General features: G+C 39.9%; 2 protein-coding genes across 2 annotated transcripts; one reads left to right on the top strand and one right to left on the bottom strand.

The window, feature by feature from the left end:
• The first annotated feature begins 4,880 nt into the window (after window positions 1–4,880).
• LOC120028157 (tissue factor-like) lies at window positions 4,881–12,509 on the top strand. Its single transcript, XM_038973362.1, has 6 exons — window positions 4,881–5,210; window positions 5,497–5,605; window positions 6,451–6,644; window positions 6,908–7,092; window positions 9,265–9,439; window positions 11,703–12,509. The coding sequence occupies exons 1-6, from the start codon at window positions 5,141–5,143 to the stop codon at window positions 11,846–11,848; spliced, it is 879 nt and encodes a 292-aa protein (XP_038829290.1). The 5' UTR covers window positions 4,881–5,140; the 3' UTR covers window positions 11,849–12,509.
• A 545-nt stretch (window positions 12,510–13,054) lies between these two features.
• Window positions 13,055–20,055, bottom strand: LOC120027971 (tartrate-resistant acid phosphatase type 5-like). The gene is made up of 6 exons (XM_038973067.1): window positions 19,640–20,055; window positions 19,236–19,426; window positions 18,178–18,305; window positions 14,807–14,998; window positions 13,952–14,099; window positions 13,055–13,810 (listed from the first exon to the last, which is right to left on the bottom strand). The coding sequence occupies exons 1-6, from the start codon at window positions 19,710–19,712 to the stop codon at window positions 13,571–13,573; spliced, it is 972 nt and encodes a 323-aa protein (XP_038828995.1). The 5' UTR covers window positions 19,713–20,055; the 3' UTR covers window positions 13,055–13,570.
• Between the last annotated feature and the right edge of the window lie 2,815 nt (window positions 20,056–22,870).

Below are 22,870 nucleotides of genomic sequence, written 5' to 3'. Positions count from 1 at the left end.
TATTAAAAGTGTAAGTGTTGCTGAGAAGAATAACACTAGAAAATATCAAATTCTTGTAAAAACACATCATGGAACTTCCCCTTGAACTGAATCTAATTTTATGCTTTTCAATTTATCATCCCTTATCATCCCTAATATATTTTACTAAGGTTCAATGAATGCAATTCCAGAGACATCTGGAAATACGTTTTCTCTTCATGCAGCTCCCAAACGTGACATTTAGAAAATGACTCTCAGCCATCACCATGACAAGAACAGTAGCTTGTACTGAAAGACAATATTAAGTTGTTCCATTCCCCTATATGGCAGAGATAGTCCTTTGAAAATGAATCAGTCAACTAAACCTCTAAGCCTGCAAGTCGTTCACCACATTTACTGACTCACTCCCAATCCGCCATATGTTTTCCCTCCAACTTGGAATGAAAGGATGTAAATAAATGAATACAACCAAGCTGAATAGAATTTTGGGATAGCCGGCCGTTCTAAATGTGGACCATGTCTCTTCACTTACTCATCAGTAGCTACCTCATTGAGCTGACTGAGTCTAATTCATGTTACTAATTCTATGAGTGTACTATTGGCAAACTGTGGGAGGGGAAGATCATGAAATGAAGTAGTTTCATAGAAACAAGCCATGCTCGCAGTCAGAATTTCAGTATAATTTCTTCTCATTTCCCAATGGACGTGACTGGTAAACATTTAGACAATGGAATTCAGAGGAGGCCTATGATGTCATTTCCACCTGCATTCTTCAGCCTAATTGTCCATAAAGGAAAACAGTAGCTCAGCGTCCAGCAGTAATGTATTATGAATAGCTATGCTTACTGTGCTGGCTGGTGTCTGAAGTGGGACTCATTCTTTATATTGCTGATAATGAATGAATTGAGAGAGTCACACAGCACTGTTAGCCTTACATTTGGTCATTTGAGTGATACTAGTTTGGTATTATTCAATGACTTATAACCACATAAATGAACAGAACATGTGAATATGTATGTATTTGGTATTATTATTATTTTTTAAATTGTGTGAATCACACAGCATAAATGTGGAATCATCTGTTTTTAGTGATGCTTTGTAAATTATAATTTCCTCAAAAATATTCTTTCATTTTGTCATCATGCTTTTAATTCCCTGAGGCTTTGTAGGGTTAGCCTGGGAATAAGGGACAGTGTATTATAAGCGTATTAAACCTTTTTCTAAAGAAAATATAACGTAATATTCCCCTGTGAGACACAAGTCCAGAGAATGTGGGTGCTTTTCATTCCAACCTGTCCTCTCTGTCAATCAGCAACTCCTTCTAACTGTATTGGATATGGAAACCGTGCGAACACTTTTCTTTTCTCTCGGTCTTTTCTTTCTAAAGGCATTCAGATTTGTATCATTAGTCATAGCTAGACTATAGTCAGTAGTCTAGTAACGGTGGTCACACAATCTTAATTAATAATCTTCTAATGAACCCGGTCTGCCTGTCCCTGGCCTGCTTTCTGTGCCTCGTTCAATGGAAGGCATTTTGCTGCTCCTGTAATTGTATTCAGACTCTCCAGTGAGTGTTTTTACATTCAAAGCCACAGGCGATTGTGTGAGGCACCATCCAGACCCTGATTAGCATAAGCTTATTGGGGGAAAGCCTCCCCTGGCATCGGTTCTGGAGTGAACGAGTGCCACTGCCAGTGAGCCAACCACATTGGTATTCTACCACACTGGTAGCTAAAAACTAAAGAAGATGGGAGTCATTCTTTCTCTTGTAGGCCTACCAAAGATGATCTCACCATTAGTAAAATGTACGCAACCAACGTTGTTGTCATGGCAATCCATAAAAACTCAGACATGTTATACACAACATGTGCTTATTATTATTATTATTATTATTATTATTATTATTATTATTAAATTATGCTTAAAGTTTGTGACATTTAATTTCTCTTTTGTTGTGGACCGTCTATTAATTTTATGGATTGTATTTTCATGCCTCCAAGAAATACATCTGTATTTTCAATACATAGAACATGTACTCTAAAAGTATTCTGAAAGTACTTATTAGTGTATAAATGAATTTCTACATCTTATTGCTACCATTGAGAGGTCTGCAATATTGAGTCATATGAGGTTTGGCCTCGTCTGTGTCCCACTGCCACTGCCCCCGGTTAGAGAGGAATAAGACAGCCCAAGAGTTAACACACTTTAATTCAGCATGACATCATGCAGTGGTAAAAGTGTTCCTGGCTGAGAGTGAGTTGTACATACCACCAGTGGTGGAAAAGGTACCCAATTTTCATACTTGAATAAAAGTTAAGATACCTTAATAGAAAATGACTAAAATAAAAGTACAATCCTACTTGAGTAAAAGTCTAAAAGTATTTGGTTTTAAATAAACATATACATATAATTATCAAAAGTAAATGTAATTGCTAAAATATAAAGTATCAAAAGTAGAAGTAAAAGTATAAATCATTTAAAATTCCTTAGATTAATTAAGCAAACCATACGGCACCATTTTCTTGTTGTTTTTAATTACGGATAGACAGGGGCACACTCCAACACTCATAGATCATTTACAAATTAAGCAAGTGTTTAGTGAGTCCGTCAGATCAGAGGCAGTACTTTTGGGTGCCAGGGAAAATGTATGGAGTAAAAAGTACATCATTTTCTTTAGGAATGTAGTGAAGTAAAAGTAAAATTTGTCAAAAATATAAATAGTAAAGTACAGATACCCCAAAAAACGACTTAAGTAGTACTTTAAAGTATTTTTACTTAAGTGCTTTATGCCACTGCATACCACAGGGACAAAATCACTAAAATGTAGTCCCTCAGACGACAGTATTATGTATTTTCTAAGCTGCACAGCCGATATATCCTCATGAACGGGCAGTTTTTTAAGACTAGACACTTTACCCTAATGGACAATAAAGCTTTTGAACTTGACATTTAATTTGACATGAAGCCATTGAAGCATGACTGACTCCATTAAAGAACAACTAAAAATAAGATGCCTGTCTGAACACTCAATGAGGTGACTCATATGGCATTGTCATGGCTTTGTCTTAGTATGCAGATGCCCCCTTCAATATATTTTACTAATAATATTGCTCAACATTTTTTAATGACAACACCCTTTAGATGTCCTCTTGTTGAATACCTGTGGTGGGCATCATGCCATGCCGTTTGTACGATACCCCTGGCTTCCCCCCTTACCCCATGGCCTCACCTTGACTCTGTCTCCACCAACAGGTAAATTAATCTCTCTGGAACAAGTGTGCTCAGGCCCAGTCCTGGCCGTTCTGCCGCCCTAGGCGAGACACACAAAATAATCCGCCCTCCTCTCCAGCAAAACCAGTTACTCCAGTACTTGGGTAAAACGCCCCTTTCTTAAAACAAATGTTTTATTAAATAACAAAAAATGTTTACACTGTAGCCACTTATTCCCCTTCATAGTTTGTTTGCCTAAACATACCAAATGTATATCAAACTTTGCTTTGTCAGCAATTGGCCATTGTTCTTAGGGGTGGTTAGTTACCCAATGTTACCCTACAAACCTGAAATCACTGATTATCACTACAATTTAGCGCACGGGGGGAAACTCCTGGACAGCAGATGTGAGTAGACTGATTTTCCATTCCAGAAGAAATGCATGATGACATTGTCATGAATGTGATCTCCACAGTTTATACCGTAGGCTATTATTATATTACACTGAACATAAATATAAACGCAACATATAAAGTGTTGGCCCCATGTTTCATGAGCTGAAATAAAAGCTTATTTCTCAAACATGTGTTTACATCCCTGTTAGTGAGCGTTTTTCCAAGATAATACATTCACCTGACAGGTGTGGTATATCAAGAAGCTGATTAAACAGCATGATCATTACACAGGTGCACCTTGTGCTGTGGACAATAAAAGGCCACTCTAAAATGTGCAGTTTAGTCACACAACACAATCCCACAGATGTCTCAAGTTTTGAGGGAGCGTGCAATTGCGTGCTGACTGCGGGAATGTCCACCAGAGCTGTTGCCAGATCATTTAATGATCATTTCTCGACCATAAGCCGCCTCCAATTTCACAGTACGTCCAACTGGCCTCAAACGCAGAGCGGTTTGCTGATGTTAAAGTTGTGAACAGAGTGGCCCGTTGTGGAGGTGGGGTTGTGGTAGGCATAAGCTACAGACAATGAACACAATTGTATTTTATAGATGGCTATTTGAATGCACAGAGATACTGTGACAAGATCCTGAGGCCCATTGTCGAAACATTCATCTGCCACCATAACCTCATGTTTCAACATGATAATGCACAGCCCCATGTTGCAAGGATCTGTACACAATTCCTGGAAGCTGTAAAATATCCCAGTTCTTCCATGGCCTGCATACTCACCATACATGCCACCCATTGCGCACGTCTGAGATGCTCTGGATCGATGTGTATGACAGGGTGTTCCAGTTCCCGCCAATATCCAGCAAATTTGCACTGCCATTGAAAAGGAGTGGGACAATATTTAACTCTATGCTAAGGAAATGCTGACTGGTTTTCTGATCCATGCCCCTACCTTTTTCTTAAGGTATATGTGACCAACAGATGCATATCAGCTTTTACAGTCATGTGAAATCCATGAATTCATTTCAATTTACAGATGTCCTTGTATGAACTGTAACACAGTAAATTCTTAGAAATTGTTGCAGTTTCAGTGTCGATACTTTTTTGACCGAACATTGGTGGAGCGACACAGCAGCTGCTGTTTGAAATACAGGCCACGATCATTTTCTCATCACATAAAGTTCAGCAAGTTGCATTACACTAAACTCTCATAAGCCCATCCCACCAGGCAAGAAACCACAAACCGGACAATCCTTATTTGGTCGACACACGCGTCTTTATGTCGCTAGACAGTGCGTTTGACAGATATAGCTGGCTGAGACAAGGAGACTGAATTATCAGAGGTGAATCGTCGCCGACCACACCATTCTAATATCGCCAGCCTTTTTTTATCCGAGACGCGCGTCTGTTCAAAGGGATTTTTCTAAACAAAGAGAGAGTTGTTTTACTTTTGAGACCAACGCTGCTGTGTGCATCTAAATTCCGCATTCACCTAACTCTACCTCGACGGGATTATTGTTTTTACACTGACCTGTTGGAATATACAATGTTGAAAATGGAAAGGCTAATTTTTACCACATTGTGTTCTGCATTCTTTTTTACAAGCTGTGTTTCAGGTGAGTCAGAAACATCATGAACAATTAAAATATAGTCTACAATCCTAAACGCTGTACACTAGAACGATAGTATATGGATTAATCAAATGATGATGATACTGCATTTAAAAGCCATTATGTCCTAATTATTCGTTGGCAATTTCTTGGAACCAGCCTGGTTTACAGTACAGGCAATGCACCCTGTGACCCTCTCATGAAAAGGCACACTGTACCTAATCATTTTTAGTTTCACTCATTGTCAATGTCTAACATTACATGTAGTTAACTGATCTTGCTCTTTTTGTAGGGGAATATCCCAAGGCACAGAACGTTTCTTGGTTGTCTATCAACTTCAAAACACTGCTTATGTGGGATCCTAAACCTTCAAACTATTCATACACCGTTGAATATTCTGTGTAAGTAAAGCATTTACATACTGATATTACTGGTTTTTGCATTTACAGGAAGACGGAACAACACACACACATTTACGTCATTTAGCAGACGCTCTTATCCAGAGCGACTTACAAATTGGAAAGTTCATACATATTCATCCTGGTCCCCCCGTGGGAATTGAACCCACAACCCTGGCGTTGCAAGCGCCATGCTCTACCAACTGAGCCACACAGAGACACACACACAGAGACACACACAGAGAGACACACACACACAGAGACACACACACACACACTAGCCTATGTCTCCAGTAAATATTAAGAAGACCATGCCTATATAACATTATCATGGTAAGTATGCACTAACCTATTCCCAGACTCGGTCTCTGACCTTGAAGAGTCGGGGTGATGTGTTGGAGGGCAGGAAAGATTTAGGAGAGCAGGAACAATGTGAGAAAAGATATGAGGACTGATGTGATCAGACTACAATTTAGATCCGCTAAAAGGATTTTCAGGAATTGAAGCATCTTAACCTGGTGAATAGTTCAAGAAAAAAATAAGGAATACAAATGTTGTATTTATTTAAGTACAATTTGTGTGATATGTGGTGCAATGAGAAAAATATTATAATGCAAGTCAAATATTAAAATAAAATGTGTTACTTTTCTTATTGTTGAACTAAGATAAAAATCCAGACCCAATGAATGACCTAAATAGAACCAAAAAAACATGTTTGAAGATAATGATAATCCTTTGACTGAAACCTACCATTACGTCTATTTCAGTATTGGCCAGAACAGAGAGGGGAACGCTAACAGTATCAGAACGATGTTGTGACTGTATCATAAATATCTTCTTTATTTCAGAATCGGTCAGAACAGAAAGAAGAACCAACACTGTATCAGGACTATGGCGACAGAGTGTGACCTGTCCAACTCTCTGGTGGACCTGAAGGCCATATACTCCGCTGACGTCCTCTCAGAACCTCTACGTGGTGTGAACTCTGACCTCATAGAGTTCCCCCACACAACCTCGGAGAGGTTCACCCCCTACGAAGACAGTAAGTATTGCATCGCAGCCACCTACACTACATGTCATACCATTTATACTATTTTGTCCCTACGAAGACACTAAGTAACCCAACTACCACCTGTCTACAGTCATATCAATGCACATTTTCCACATGTACCCAGACAAGCACCCCATTCTTATAGAAACCTTTGGTTGCGCTGGCATACCAGTGCATACTATATTTTCCACATGCGAAGTGGCTCCAAATGTGACAAGCAAGCATGTCAATCTCTACTGTTATTTCCCTTCCAGCGCTTATAGGCAGACCTAAGTTCAAGATCGAGGTGAGCAAAGACAAGAGGAAGATCACCCTGTATGTAGAAGACCCTCTCACAGCCCTGTTCAACGAGCAGAACCAACAGAAAACCATCCGGGATGTCTTCGCTGATGAGCTGCAGTACAAAGTCACCTTTGGGAAAGCAACAAGCACGGGCAAGGTAAGCTCAAAGGGGAGGGTAATAAAAGTGGCAGCCCTACACTAGATATTTACATTTCTTCTAAGAACTAGAGCCTGGGGCCGAACCAAGTGAGATAGAGGACATTCGTCAATTGTGTAAGCTCCTTAAAGGAGCAAGTCAAGGAATATAATTAAATGAAATGCAGTGGATGATATAAGTTTTGCAAAGCTCACTTCTGATTATATTGCAAATCTCTCCCTCCCACTGAATCGGTCAGAACAGAAAGAGGTTAAAGAGGTTAAATCAACGTTGTTTCAGTGTAATTTGTCAACATATTGTGACATGGAATCTAGGTGGAAAATAAATTGTAATTGTTGTTTTAAGGGTAAAATATCAACCACAGGATTATGTCATCATGGTAACCAATTTTCAACATAGACAAACCTTGTATGAAATATGTTGAATTTGTACCTTTTTAAAACAATGGCAGATCTTCAACGTAATATCCACTATCAGAAAAAAATAACTATAAGCTTGGCAGCACCTCCTACTGGAGAATGTATCTATCCTTTCATCTCCTATCCAGGGTTTTACCCAAGCCCAGCCCTGCCAAGCTATGATATTTGTCACTGATTATAACCAATGTGCAATTGTGAGAATGAAATCTCCACTTAAAAACAAAATAGATTCACTGTTGATATATATATGTCATTCCGGCACAGCCAGAAGAGGACTGGCCACCCCTCATAGCCTGGTTCCTCTCTAGGTTTCTTCCTAGGTTTTGTCCTTTCTAGGGAGTTTTTCCTAGCCACCGTGCTTCTACACCTGCATTGCTTGCTGTTTGGGGTTTTAGGCTGGGTTTCTGTACAGCACTTTGATATATCAGCTGATGTAAGAAGGGCTATATAAATACATTTGATTTGAAATTTGATTTGATAAATACCTCTGTTCTGTACATTACCTTGGAAAAATGAACTCCGCAAAGGGATTTGGCTACGCCTTGTCCCGCTGAGTCGTCCATTATTTCCAAGGTAATGTACAGAACGTCGGCGTTTAGCCCTTAGATATTGAATTGGGTTTGGTTGTCAACGCAACCAAATATCAATATTTGAAGATGTTCCATCTGCTAGGATAGTTCCATCTGTGCCACCGACTTAGTCTGGCTTTAATTCCAGTTTGTATACAAATGAGTAATTGATATGTTAGATTCACATCTCCATCTCAACCAAACATTTAAGTTAAAGAATAAGACTAAATAAAATCTTACTTTATTTAAAGTGCATTTAAAGTTTGATTTGATTTAGTCCATTTTTTTAACTTAGATTTTGGTTTGAGATGACAACCAAACACAATTCAATATTAATTTTGAAATCCAATAACTAGATTATTAACTTGTGGACAAGTTAACAAATGATATGTTGGATTCACATCTCCAACTCAATCAAAAATATAAGTTTAAGAATGGGATTTAGCCAGTGGCTCAGATGGAAATATCCAAGCAGCAGAGACTTTAAATGTTAATATATGGTTGCATTGTCAACCAAACACAATTTAATATGACTTTTGTAATTCAGTAAATAGCCCAAAGTTAAGGGTTCTCTTACAAACTAATGTAACATTCAACGGTAAAATGAGTAACAAATCCATGGTCACATTTTGAAGCTACCGTAACTATACATATCTTCTTATGTAGTTATATGAAGCATGCATGTTCAAGATGGCATGCATAGGTCATCGCAGGTCTGTGGAGATCTTCACAATTACTGTAATAATCTGCGTAGAATCAAACGGCATTGATTAATTGCACCATGTACTTTAATGTAATCTCAACTGCAATCCAGGTCATTTGGTTCTGACCAAGCAAAGTGATAACACATTCATCTGTTGTATAAATAAACAAAATATTTGATATTGTATTCCCGTTGAACTTTGCTGTGCTTTTAAATGGTTGAAAGCGTTGTGATAGACGTTTGGGTGACAACTAAACCAAAAATCAGACATTGTTTTTCTATTGGAATTTGGTTGTGCTTTTAGATGGTTGAAAGCATAGTGATAACACATTGGAAATTCAACTCACTTTTGGCCGTCTTTTTGAGTGGGTGAATATAGGTTTGAATGTCATTGATCAATGTCTCAACCAAAATATTTTTATGAATATTTGATAGTTTTATGACATAATACAAGCTCTTCTTTATGTAATTCTCCCTCTAGAAAACGAAGATCTCTGCAAGCAGTGAGATAGAGTTAGACAGGAGGGATGTAGATCCCGGAGTGAGTTACTGCTTCAACGTGCAGGCCTACATCCCCTCCCGCAGCACAGACAAACAGCTGGGAGAGCTCAGTCAAAGACAGTGCTCACCGGGCGACGATAAGTCCATCTTTGAAGGTAAGGATACTAACAATGCCAAGGTCATGGGTTCAAGTCTCACAGGGATCACATACACATACAAAACACTGTACTGCTAGTGGCTTTGGATTAAAGCATCTGCTAAGTGGTATAAAGTACCTTGCAAAAGTATTTAGCCCCCTTGGCATTGGAGCCCCTAAATAAGGTCTGGTGCAACCAATTACCTCAGAAGTCACATAATTAGTTAGATTGCACACAGGTGGTCTTTATTTAAGTGTCACATGATCTCAGTATATATACACCTGCTCTTAAAGGCCCCAGAGTCTACAACACCACTAAGCAAGGGGCATCACCAAGCAAGCGGCACTATGAAGACCAAGGAGCTCTCCAAACAGGTCAGGGACAAAGTTGTGGAGAAGTACAGATCAGGGTTGGGTTATAAAAAAATATCTTAAACTTTGAATATCCCACGGAGCACTATTTAAAAAATGGAAAGAATATGGCACCACAACAAACCTGCCAAGACAGGACCCCCCACCAAAACTCACGGACGAGGCAAGGAGGGCATTAATCAGAGAGGCATTAAAGAGACCAAAGATAACCCTGAAGGATCCGCAAAGATCCACAGTGGAGATAGGAGTATCTGTCCATAGGACACTTTAAGTCATACACTCCACAGAGCTGGGCTTTAGGGAAGAGTGGCCAGAAAAAACTAAGCAAACATGCTTGGTGTTCGCCAAAATGCATGTGGGAGACTCCCCAAACATATGGAAGAAGGTACTCCGTTCAGATGAGACTAAAATTGAGCTTTTTGGCCATCAAGGAAAACGCTATGTCTGGCGCAAACCCAACACCTCTCATCACCCCGAGAACAGCATCCCTACAGTGAAGCATGGTGGTGGCAGCATCATGCTGCGGGAATGTTTTTCATCTGCAGGGACTGGGAAACTGGTCAGAATTGTAGGAATGATGGATGGTGCTAAATACATGGAAATTCTTGAGGGAAACCTGTTTCAGTCTTCCAGAGATTTGAGACTGGGATGGAGGTTCACCTTCCAGCATGACCCTAAGCATACTGCTAAAGCAAAATTCAAGTGGTTTAAGGGGAAACATTGAAATGTCTTGGAATGGCCTAGTCAAAGCCCAGACCTCAATCCAATTGAGAATCTGTGGCATGACTTAAAGATTGCTGTACACAAGCGGAATCCATCCAACTTGAAGGAGCTGGAGCAGTTTTGCCTTGAAGAATGGGCAAAAATCCCAGTGGCTAGATGTGCGAAGCTTATAGAGCCATACCCCAAGAGACTTGCAGCTGTAATTGCTTCAAAAGGTGGCTCTACAAAGTATTGACTTTGGGGGGGTGAATAGTTCTGCGCTCTCAAGTTTTCAGTTTTTTTGACAAATTCTTGTTTGTTTCACAAAAATATTTTGCATCTTCAAAGTCGTAGGCATGTTGTGTAAATCAAATGATACAAATCCCCCCAAAAATATATTTTAATTCCAGGTTGTAAGGCAACAAAGTAGGAAAAATGCCATGGGGGGTGAATACTTTCGCAAGCCACTGTACGTATATATTATCGTGATAAGTAGTACTACTGAGGTTTACTGTAGCAGGGTTGGTGTCTTTTATTCTCCCGAGAGGCGCAGCAGTCGAAGGCACTGCATCTCAGGTCCTACCGTGTCACTACAGACACCCTGGTTCGATTCCAGGCTGTATCACAACCGGCCGTGATTGGGAGTCCCATAGGGCGGCAAATAATTGGCCCAGCGTCGTCCGGGTTTGGCCGGTGTAGGCCGTCATTGTAAATAAGAATTTGTTCTTAACTGACTTGCCTAGTTAAATAAAGGTTACATTTAAAAAAAAAATATATATATATATATAATTTAAATACATTTCTGGCTCATGGGTCAGCCTTGATCTTTTTGACAAGTTGTGTTCATTAAGGGAATTTGGCCCTGTTTTAATATATTCTGCAACTCGATAATTCATGTTGGCCATTATATTTTTAAGGGAGTTCAGGAATGCATCTGTGGTACTGAGGATATCGAATCCTTAGCCACTTAGCTAATGCCAAGTCCTAGTATTACAAATGTAGAATCATTCATGATGAGAAGAGGGTTATAGGTGCTGATCATATCTCCTAGTGGGCCAATCAGGATGGGAATGCGAAGGATAAAATAAGAAAATGAACTACTAATGTTTAGACTGAATGTGAAATGCAACACTGGAAAAGTCCCTGTGTGTGTGCGTGTGAATCACCGTCTAGCCCAATAATGGTTCACAACCCTATTTCCTCTCCAGAGTATGGGATCGGTGTGATCGCTACGGTCATCCTACTTATCATTATGATCATAGTAGTGGCTATCGGAGTCACAGTGGTGTGCTGCAAACGCAGAAGGAATGCCAACAGAAGTGGAAAAGAGGGAGTCCCACTAAGAAGTGTGTAAAAAGGGAGCGCATCATTGACACACACTTGGGAATACAAGGTACAACTTAACTGGATTTACACTTTGAAAGGGAGTCTGCAGGGGCAGCCCCAGTTCAACATTCCACTGTCAAACACTGGAGTTCACCATTTTGTTTCTGTGAAACTGCACAGTGAATATGGTACACGTACTGTAGTGTATATTTTGTTTCCATACAATGCTGCAAATATCCTCCTTTTTGATTTTGTGACTGGTACTTCTACTGCTGTGATTATTAGCTTTTAGAAACACTACCAACTCTTATTTTATTGTGTTTTATATAGTTTTTAACTTGATATAATCTTTGGTAAAATATAAGTTTATTTTGGGAGACTGCTGAGTACTAAATCATATGGGAAATTAAGATTAGTAGGATTATATATATATAATTTTTTATTAAGATGCTTAATTTATTATGTGTAGCCATTCTGAAAGTAATCTTTGTATTTTAGGTTATTTTAAACATTTAGGGGATCAGTAGATACAGTAGCCTATATGTTGAAACTAAATTATTTTGCGTAAGTTTTGCCTTAGATATTTAATATATTTATACTGAGTGTACAACACATTAGAAACAGCTGCTCTTTCCATAATATAGACTTACCAGGTGAATCCAGGTGAAAGCTATGATCCCTTATTCATGTCACCCGTTAAATCCACTTCAATCAGTGTAGATGAAGTGGAGGAGACAGATTAAATAATAGTTTTTAAGCCTTGAGACAATTGAGACATGGATTATGTATGTGTGCTATTCAGAGGGTGAATGGGCAAGACAAAAGATTTACTGTAAGTGCCTTTGAACGGGGTATGTTAGTAGGTGCCCTGTGCACCGGTTTGAGTGCGTCAATAACTGCAATGCTGCTGGGTTTCTCACGCTCAACAGTTTCCCATGTGTATCAAGAATGGTCCACCACTCAAAGGACATCCAGCCAACTTGAAATAACTGTGGGAAGTAGTGGAGTCAACATGGGCCGGCATCCCTATGGGACGCTCTCTCGACACCTTGTAGAGTTCATACCCCGAAGAATTGAGGTTGTACTGAGGGCAAAAGTGTTGCAACTCAATATTAGGAAGGTGTTCTTTATATTTTGTACACTCAGTGTATACCAAACAGTTAGATGATAAAACATGATGTAAAATAATCAAAGCAAAATTAAACACTTTTATAACTGTGGAGTCTGGTACTAATATGGTACTCTTGTTTGATTTTATTGGCATTTTCACAATAAAGTCTTATCATTAATTTGTGGTAATGTGTTTATCTTTGATATGAGACATTGTTGAATAGTGGGTGTATGTTATGTTAATGTGACTATGTCTGGTGAGAAAGATTACGCAACTTGAGCGTTATCACAGCAGACATCAGTCTTGTGTAGTTCCTGCAAAAAGGTCTAACCAGCACCACCTACAGGTCACTCAACTGACAATTATTTCACACAATTTTGGGGGTGGGGATTTTCAAGAAAAATAGAACACATTCAAAACATTAAAATTCAGAGTAAATCATATTTAAAAAAAAATTGTTACAGTCCAAGACAATTATTAACCAAAAGGAAAATAAAGAGTTAAGATTCATTGAACTAGAATGAGGAGATGTTTTCAGTTTTGTAAACTGCTTAAAGATACAGTATGCTCTTAGAAACAGTCAGCATATTAGGCCTGCAGTAAGTCAACAATGAACATCTCGTGATGCCGTTGCCTGTGTCAGACTTTGCGTTTTGCCAGTCCTGTTTGGTAAACACATTTCCCATCAGTCTGGATGTAGCTGACAGTCATATTGTTCTCTGTGACTTCAAAGTAAGCGAACCCACCGGATGTATGATTGACAGCGTTGGAGAACCGTTGCCATGAAGACGGGAAGCTGTTGATGTTATGAATGGAAATTTCTGTAAAGGCCCCGCTCCCGCTGACCACATAAGAACTCCCATCATCCTCTCTGATAAACTGGTAGAAGTATTGAAAGTCAGGTCAACATCAGTTGTTCAAATAAGTGACTGAAATGGTAACATTTGTCTATTCAAACTGTAACATTGAACCCATGTTATTGTATGTACGTATATGGTCATAACATGCATGATAACCCACCTGTATACTGTGGTCATGACCACTCAGATAGACTGTGACATCATACTTCTTCAGCAGTGGCCGTAGTCTATCCACAAGACACTTAGTGGGGCCGTGATCACCAATGGACCACACAGGATAATGACCAGCTACCACAATGAACTCTGACCTGGGAGAAAAAGATAGATACAAGACTGTGTTAGCCGGCTGAGCTAAAGCCTAGCAATTCGCTTCGGGGAGCTAAAACAATTCTTTGTCTCAGGCAAGGTTACTCATAATGTAAGTCTGGCTTACTGAACCTTTTCTGTTACAGGAGTATCTAGTCCTCATACGGTAACAGCTTGAGGAATGTATGTGTTGCGAAGGTCTCTTGATTAAAAGAGTGATGAGAGTGGAGGAGTGGAGTTTTGAGAGTGGAGGAGTGGAGTTTTGAGAGTGGAGGAGGCTAGTCAGTCAGGGATCTCTACAAACATGCTCTGAAATCTTCACATTCTTTTCCCGAGACTCAAACAACAACTTGTCAGATCGGAGACTTTTCTTTCCTCTGAACCGTGAAAAACATTTGAATCCATCCACGTGTTATTTAAGTGTTAAGTTGTCTGCTGTTCTACCTCAGTGGTTTGACAGATGTAATTGAACAGTGTACTTAAGAGGCTGTGTTTGATCTGTTGTGTTTTAGGGCCAGTTTCTCAAATCTAGATTAAGCCTAGTCCTGGACTGAAAAGCAGAGTCAAATCTCCATTCGGCTTCTCAGTCCAGGACTATGCTTAATCTAGATTCGAGAAACTGGCACTAAAACACAACAGGTCAAACACAGGATCTTAAGTACACACTATGCTTAATCTAGGTCCAGGAAACTGGACCATATGGACTTACTTGCTGTTTGCCAGTCTGGAGTTGATCCAGTCTAACTGCTTGGCAGCAGCCTCCGGGTCCTCTTCTCCTTTGGGCTGGGTCCCCTCATAGGTGTTCCCACATAGCACTACGGTGTCAACCATCAGGACAGTCACTGACACGTTACTCTGGGGAACCTTGAACTGGAGCTCATAGTACAACTCAGGGAACCTCCTGAGGTAACGAGGAGAGAAGAACCCGGCCGTTATGGTTCTGTGTAGCTCAGTTGGTAAGCTACAAAAAGGTTGTGGGCATTTCCCACAGGGATCGCATACTAAAAGTGTATGCACAATTTGGATCAAAACATCTGATAAGTTGAATATGAATATTGGGTCCCACTTTAAACTAATTACAACTAATAAAGGCTATATACACTGAGTATACAAAACATTAAGAACTCCTGCTCTTTCAGTGACAGACTGACCAGTTGAATCCAGGTGAAAGCTATGATCCCTTATTCATGTCACTTCAAATTGGTGTAGATGAAGGGGAGGAGACCGGTTAAATAATGATTTTCAAGCCTGGTGTCAATTGAGACATGGATTATGTGTGTGCCATTCAGATGGTGAATGGGCAAGACAAAAGATTTAAACCCCCTAGAGTCGATTAAATCCCCATTAAAACTCATCAGTTTAAGCTAGAGATATCAGTTTTTTTGCATTGGATGCGTCTCAATCGCACTTCCACATCAGCAGTGAAAAGTGGCAGAGCTAGATCGGTGTTTGTCCTACCATTAGACATCCCAAAAATCTTCACACGAAATTGTCTGTAGCGTCCGAACAGCCTACAAACTATTATGACCACTCTATGGAAAGGCGAGACTCTCACTCACGAACACGATGGTGTTCTCCGTTTTGCTCTATGACCCCCACAAGTGTCATGGGACTCATCTGAAGTCGGTACCGTTGATGTGCCAACTTCTGTTTGAAGCGACCAAACCGTTTGGGCTACAAACTAATTTGACCCCACTGTGGAAACGGGACATTGTCACGAATATGATGGTGTTCACTGTTTTTCTCTAACACCTCCACTAGTGTCATGGGACTTGTCTGAAGGTAACCGGTAGAAAAAATTATGGTGTATGGAGGTAGTTTTGTGCCTACCCCCATAAAAGGGGTTAAATATGTGTAAAAAAAAATATCATAACAATAATAATTGTAGTAAAGGCGAAATTCAATATTTTATCTCGAAAAAATGTGTACACAGTACGAGTCAAAAGTTTGGATACACCTACCCATTCCAGGGTTTTTCTTTATTTTTTTATTATTTTCAACATTGTAGAGTGTTAAACAAATCAAAATATATGTTTATTTGAGAATCTTCAAAGTAGCCACCCTTTGCCTTGATGACAGCTTTGCACACTCTTGGCATTCTCTCAACCAGCTTCATGAGGTAGTCACCTGGAATGCATTTTAATCAACAGGTATGCCTTGTTTGTGTAATTTCTTTCCTTCTTAATGCAGGTGTCTTGTGACAAGTTAGGGGTGGTATACAGAATATAGCCCTATTTGGTCCATATTATGGCAAGAACAGCTCAAATAAGCAAAGAGAAACGACAGTCCATCATTACTTTAAGACATGAAGGTCAGTCAATGCGGAACATTTCAAGAACTTTGAAAGTTTCTTCAAGTGCAGTCGCAAAAACCATCGAGCTATGATGAAACTGGATCTCATGAGGACCGCCACAGGAAAGGAAGACCCAGAGTTACCACTGCTGCAGAGGATCAGTTCATTAGAGTTAACTACACGTCCGATTGCAGCCCAAATAAATGCTTCACAGAGTTCAAGTAACAGACACATCTCAACATCAACTGTTCAGAGGAGACTGCGTGAATCAGGCATTCATGGTCAAATTGCTGCAAAGAAACCACTACTAAAGGACACCAATGAGAAGAAGAGCCTTGCTTTGGCCAAGAAACATGAGTAATAGACATTAGACCGGTGGAAATCTGTCCTTTGGTCTGATGAGTCCAAATTTGAGATTTTGGGTTCCAATCGCCATGTCTTTGTGAGACGCAGAGTAGGTGAACAGATGATCTCTGCATGTGTGGTTCCCACCGTGAAGCATGGAGGAATGATGGTGTGGAGGTGCTTTGCTGGTGACACTGTCTGTGATTTATTTAGAATTCAAGGCACACTTAACCAGCATTGGTACCACAGCATTCTGCAGCTATACGCCATCCCACCTGGTTTGCGCTTAGTGGGAGTATCATTTGTTTTTCAACAGGACAATGACCCAAAATACACCTCTAGGCTGTGTAAGGACTATTTGACCAAGGAGAGTGATGGAGTACTGCATCAGATGACCTGGCCTACACAATCACCCAACCTTAATCCAATTGAAATGGTTTGGGATGAGTAGGACCAGAGTGAAGGAAAAGCAGCCAACAAATGCTCAGCATATGTTGGAACTCCTTCAAGACTGTTGGAAAAGCATTCTAGGTGAAGCTGGTTGAGAGAATGCCAAGAGTGTGCAAAGGGTGGCTAATTTGAAGAATCTAAAATATATGTTGATTTGTTTAACACTTTTTTGTTACTACATGATTCCATATGTGTTATTTCATAGTTTTGATGTCTTCACTATTATTCTACTATGTCGAAAATAGTAAAAATAAAGAAAAACCCTTGAATGAGTAGGTGTGTCCAAACGTTTGTCCAATCAAATTTCTAAATGATCCATAGTATGACCATCTTAAAACAATTCCACACATCAGTCTAGAACCCCCTCCCAAAGTGGCTTTGAATGGGGTATGGTGATAGGTGCCAGGTGCACTGGTTTGAATGTGTCAAGTTCAAGAACTGCAACGCTGCTGGGTTTTTCATGCTCAACAGTTTCCCGTGTGTATCAAAAAAGGTCCACCACCCAAAGGACATCCAGTCAACTTGACACAACTGTGGGAAAGCGTTAGAGTCAACATGGGCCAGCATCTCTGTGGAATGCTTTTGACCCCCTGTAGAGTCCATGCACCGACAAATTGAGGCTGTTCTGAGGGCAAAAGGGCATGCAACTCAATATTAGGAAGGTGTTCCTAATGTTTTGTACACTCAGTGTACAGAATATAGCATACAGTAATAATTCTTAAGCACTGCATAAAGGCTTTACAAATCCTCTGTAAGCTTATGTCTTATAAATATTCACAGTGCGAATTTGTCAATTCCCCCTATAGTGGGATTGTTTATTTTACCCATTATATACCATGAAATTCTCTTATAGAGGATTTGTGAATCCTTTATATATGCTATATAAAGCCTTAATAAGTTGTACTTTTAAAGTGGGACCAAATATTGTATTCAGGATGTGGTGAAAACAATCTAAACACACAGTTTATCTAGTGCACTGTTAAGATGCTCACCATCTCTCCGATCTGTTGGAGTAAGCAATCTGAGCAGACACATTTTTTAGATGGTCGTGGTTTCCCGCCACAAGGTACCATGGGACGTCAACGAGTGATGGTTGAGAGAAGACACGCTCGAAGGTGTGCTGCAGGAAGACAAATTATATTATTATAACCCAGGAAAATGACTGATGCAAATTCACAAACAAGTCAATTAAAAAAAGGAAAAAAAGAAAAAAGAATGGTGGAAATGCTCATGTTTTTTGTTCCTATTTTCTATTATCAATTTTAACATAATTATGTTACATATCATCCTGTGTGCTGCAAAACGACTAATATGCCAATGCTCTGTAGAACTAGTTAATCTACAAAATGCTACCACAAGAGGGCAGGCATTTGCTTCACATCTTTATTTTCTTTCACAAGAAGATAATCACATCCATCGGCACACACTGGTTGAATCAACGTTGTCTCCAATTGGCGTCTGTGCCCAGTGGGATGGCTCTAGAAGAGTTCGTTGAGCGAAAGTGCCCTCTCCACTATCATCTTAATACAGCTGCATCTGTCAATCTGTGTTACGTCACTCTGTGTACTCAACAAACCACATTCCCTCTGTAACAAAGCTGGGTGGCTAGAAACACGGAACCACTGTGAATAGCTCCTCGTAATATACCTACTACTGTACATACCATTTTATTTTCCTAATTATATTGTCTGTACACACCACATATTTATATTCTCACTAATATATCTACCTTGATCGTTATTTCTTTATTTCTTGTTTTGATTGTTATATTATTCTGTATTTGTATTGTATTTGCGAGACATTCCACTGAACGGACGGAACTCAAGCATCTCCCTGCACCTGACATAACACCTGCAAATCTGTGTACGAGACCAATACACTTTGATTTGATACTGTACACAACACCTATCTCAACACAGAATGGATCATAATATATTTAGCCTGCCCTTTGTAGTTAACAAAGTGTCATACATTTTACAATATGATATTACCACTGTGTTTTGAGTGTATTGAAGTGTGAACTATGAACTGTGTTTTCGTGTGAACTGACCTTGAAGCGTGGGTCATCCACGTCCTTCACTCCGCCATAGTAGAAGTGGTCTCCCAGACTGAGGACAAAGTCCAGTCCCAGGGTCTGGGCCGCCCAGGACATCTCCTCAGCGATGGCCTCCTCATGAGGGGTGTAGTAAGGGAAGAGCGGGAGTCCTCCCCAGTCCCCCAGCCCAATGAACCGCAGCGATGCTAAAGGACAGGTATAACCAACACAGCAGACCAATCACACATCATTCTTCTGCTACTTTTTATTTCATACTATCTCATGTGCTTGAACCAAAAACAAAAAAAGTCTTTGGTACAAAAACAAGTCTTTGGTACAATTACATTACAGTCTGATTTCAAAATGATAATAGAAAACAGCCACACGTACAGATAACAGTGATAGATAGAAAACTGTACCTTGATCCAGTGGTTGGCAGTGAGGCCAGAATGAATGTAAGCACACCAGTAGCAGCAGATACAACCTATCCATTATGCCAGGGTGGAGAGGAATAGACTTACTAACAAAGAAAACGAACAGTTGAGCAGTTGGTCAGTGTGTCACGCTGTAACAGGAAGAAGACTTCTATTTGTTCTCTTTAGAACGTTTCATATAGAGGAAGCAGTATTGTGGTTTCAGAATAACTTCCTTTATTGAGCCATGTCAGAAGACAAGACAGAACAACGGATAGGCTAGCCGCTAGACAATCAATTTAAGTGATCAAATTAGCATATAATTGTATATTTGGAATGTAAATAAATTAGCTACATATATGAATATTACAATTAGATGAAAACAAGATATTTAGTAAAAATATATATATACACAATTTCACCTAAACTTATCACCTGGACATATTTACAGTCCAACTATAAAACTTCCCTTAGTCTGTCTCTTGATTTAATGATTAACATGGAAAGAAAGGTCAGGTCAAGTCACGTGTGTACTTGAGTTCTGTACTCTGTACCAGTGGATGTCAATGACCTTTCACCTATTACGCCAGAGGTGTACAAAGACAGGGCGTGTTCAATGTAAAGCTTAGGTACATTTTTGTATGACTCTGCTGTCTGTGCCAAGGTTCAAATGGGAAAGTCATTGCTACATTACGTGCCTTTACGAAACGCATCTATGAGCAACTCAAGTATCCTTATAAAACAAAGATCACAGCACTTATCAAACTTAACTCTATGAAATAAAATATACAGCAAATTATTACTCTGTATGTGGAGTTCATTTAGAGGACGAGAGAACACACTTGTTTTCTGACGATATGTTTGAACTCTGACCAAGGTAACCTTTCACCCACATTCTCCAGAGAGGTATCAGCCTCTATCAGGGTTGACACGTTTCTGTCTCCTCCCATCAGGCGACCCCAGTACAGGCTTCAATCATACTACCTACCAAAGAGAATGCATTAAGGTTGAAAAACTCTGTCTACCTGCCCTTCCCATTCCTCCTATTTACAGTCTAGATCCTCTATGGGCTTTGTAGGACATAAACCATAAGCCAACTAAACACCTGTTCCCCCATGTAACCCTGTGATAATATGACAGTCTAGTCCAGTCACAGTCTCTTTTTAATGAACGTTATGTTGATACAGTTATTACAGGTCCATGCTCTTTTTAGTGTCAAGCCACAATATTATAGTCTCTCTCCCATATAAAACCATGTGTTCTACAGAAGCTGTTTATTTACATTTCAGTAAAAAAATGAACTTTGTTACAGTATATTACACTGAAAAACAGAGGCAGCTGTTGGGTCACTGCAGCAGCGAGGGGCCAAGAAATAAGGCTTCTGGGGTCTGCTGATCAAGTGCACCATCCTGATACAAGGAAGGGCAACACATTTCATACAATCTCACATTTCATACAATTCCACATAAATCAATAGTCAGTCATCAAGTGACAAGCCTACATACCGCTACACGCAGCCTGAGAATTACTGTAGTAATGGAAGTAGTGCCTCAGAGACAGACGTCGTGTTCGAAGGGGATCGCCTGAGCGCTGCACAGATATCGACCACATAGTGAGTACTCATTTGGGATGAAAGATTTGTAATTCTGGCCAGAGCCTTACTCAGGCTGCTCCTCTGGAACACTTTGGTAGCATCCCAAATGGCACCGATCCACTAGATGGCACTGGACAAAAGTAGTGCACTATATATGGAAGAGGGGGCCATTTGGGACGAAGTCACTGAGAGGACGGGAGTCTCGGGCTTCAGGCTTCACTTCCTCTTTACTCTACAGTAGATCAGAGTTCCTCTCCTCCATAAGGAATAGCCTGGTCCTTGACAGTACCAACGGATCAGGAACTAGGCTAGGAAATCACATGGAACGATTTCACCCCCGTAGGGGCAAGCAGCAGCTTCATCTGTATATTATACAGTTGAAGTCAGTTATACAGTTGGCTGATTTCTTTTGATTTTCCCATGATGTCAAGAAAAGAGGCACTGAGTTTGAAGGAAGGCTTTGAAATACATCCACAGGTACACCTCCAATTGACTCAAATTATGTCAATTAGCCTATCAGAAGTTTCTAAAGCCATGACATCATTTTCTGGAATTTTCCAAGCTGTTTAAAGGCACAGTCAACTTAGTGTATGTAAACTTCTGACCCACGGTAATTGTGATACAGTGAATTATCAGTGAAATAATCTTTCTGTAAACAATTGTTGGAAAAATGACTTGTGTCATTCACAAAGTAGATGTCCTAACCGACTTGCTAAAACTATAGTTTGTTAACAAGACATTTGTGGAGTGGTTGAAAAATGAGTTTTAATGACTCCAACCTACGTGTATGTAAACTTCCGACTTCAACTGTATTTGGTTAAGGTGTATGTAAACTTCAACTGTACATATACCTTGGTAGATATTGCTTTTAGCAAAAGGCAAGATATTGATTATACTGTTGCGTTCCCTCAGTTACTTGCCTACAGGATCACTAAACCCATCACCTAGGCAGTACAGTTATCAGTATGAGCTAACTCATATTCATTATTATGAAACATGATTCAGTTTGCAGGTGTATAATGCAAACATAATTAATCTAGGCCAACTTGGACCATAAATTACTAGTCATAGTTTTTTTTCAACCTTTATTTAACTAGGCAAGTCAGTTAAGAACAAAATCTTATTTACAATGACGGCCTACCAAAAGGCAAAAGGCCTCCTGCGGGGACGGGGGCTGGGATTTAAAATAATACTAAATTTAAAAAATATAGGACAAAACACACATCACAACAAGAGAGACACCACAACACTACATAAAGAGAGACCTAAGACAACATAGCATGGCAGCAACACATGGAAACAAAGCATTGTAGCAACACAACATAGCAGCAGCACAAAACATGGTGCAAACATTATTGGGTAAGGGGGATACCTAGTCAGTTGTACAACTGAATGCCTTCAACTGAAATGGGTCTTCCGCATTTAAGCCAACCCTTCGGAATCAGAGAGGTGCGGGGGGGCTGCCTTAATCGACATCCATGTTTTTGATGATTGGGGAACAGTGGGTTAACTGCCTTGCTCAGAAGCAGGACAATTTTTATCTTGTCACCTCAGGGATTCAATCCAGCAACCTTTCAGTTACTGGCCCAACACTCTAACCTCTAGGCTACCTGCCGCCCCTATTGGGCACAGACAACAGCACA

Source organism: Salvelinus namaycush, chromosome 33 (genome assembly GCF_016432855.1).
Source record: "Salvelinus namaycush isolate Seneca chromosome 33, SaNama_1.0, whole genome shotgun sequence".
Classification (NCBI taxonomy): Eukaryota; Metazoa; Chordata; class Actinopteri; order Salmoniformes; family Salmonidae; genus Salvelinus; species Salvelinus namaycush.
Note: the sequence above shows the minus strand (reverse complement) of the source record. Positions and strands in the feature narration are given on the sequence as shown.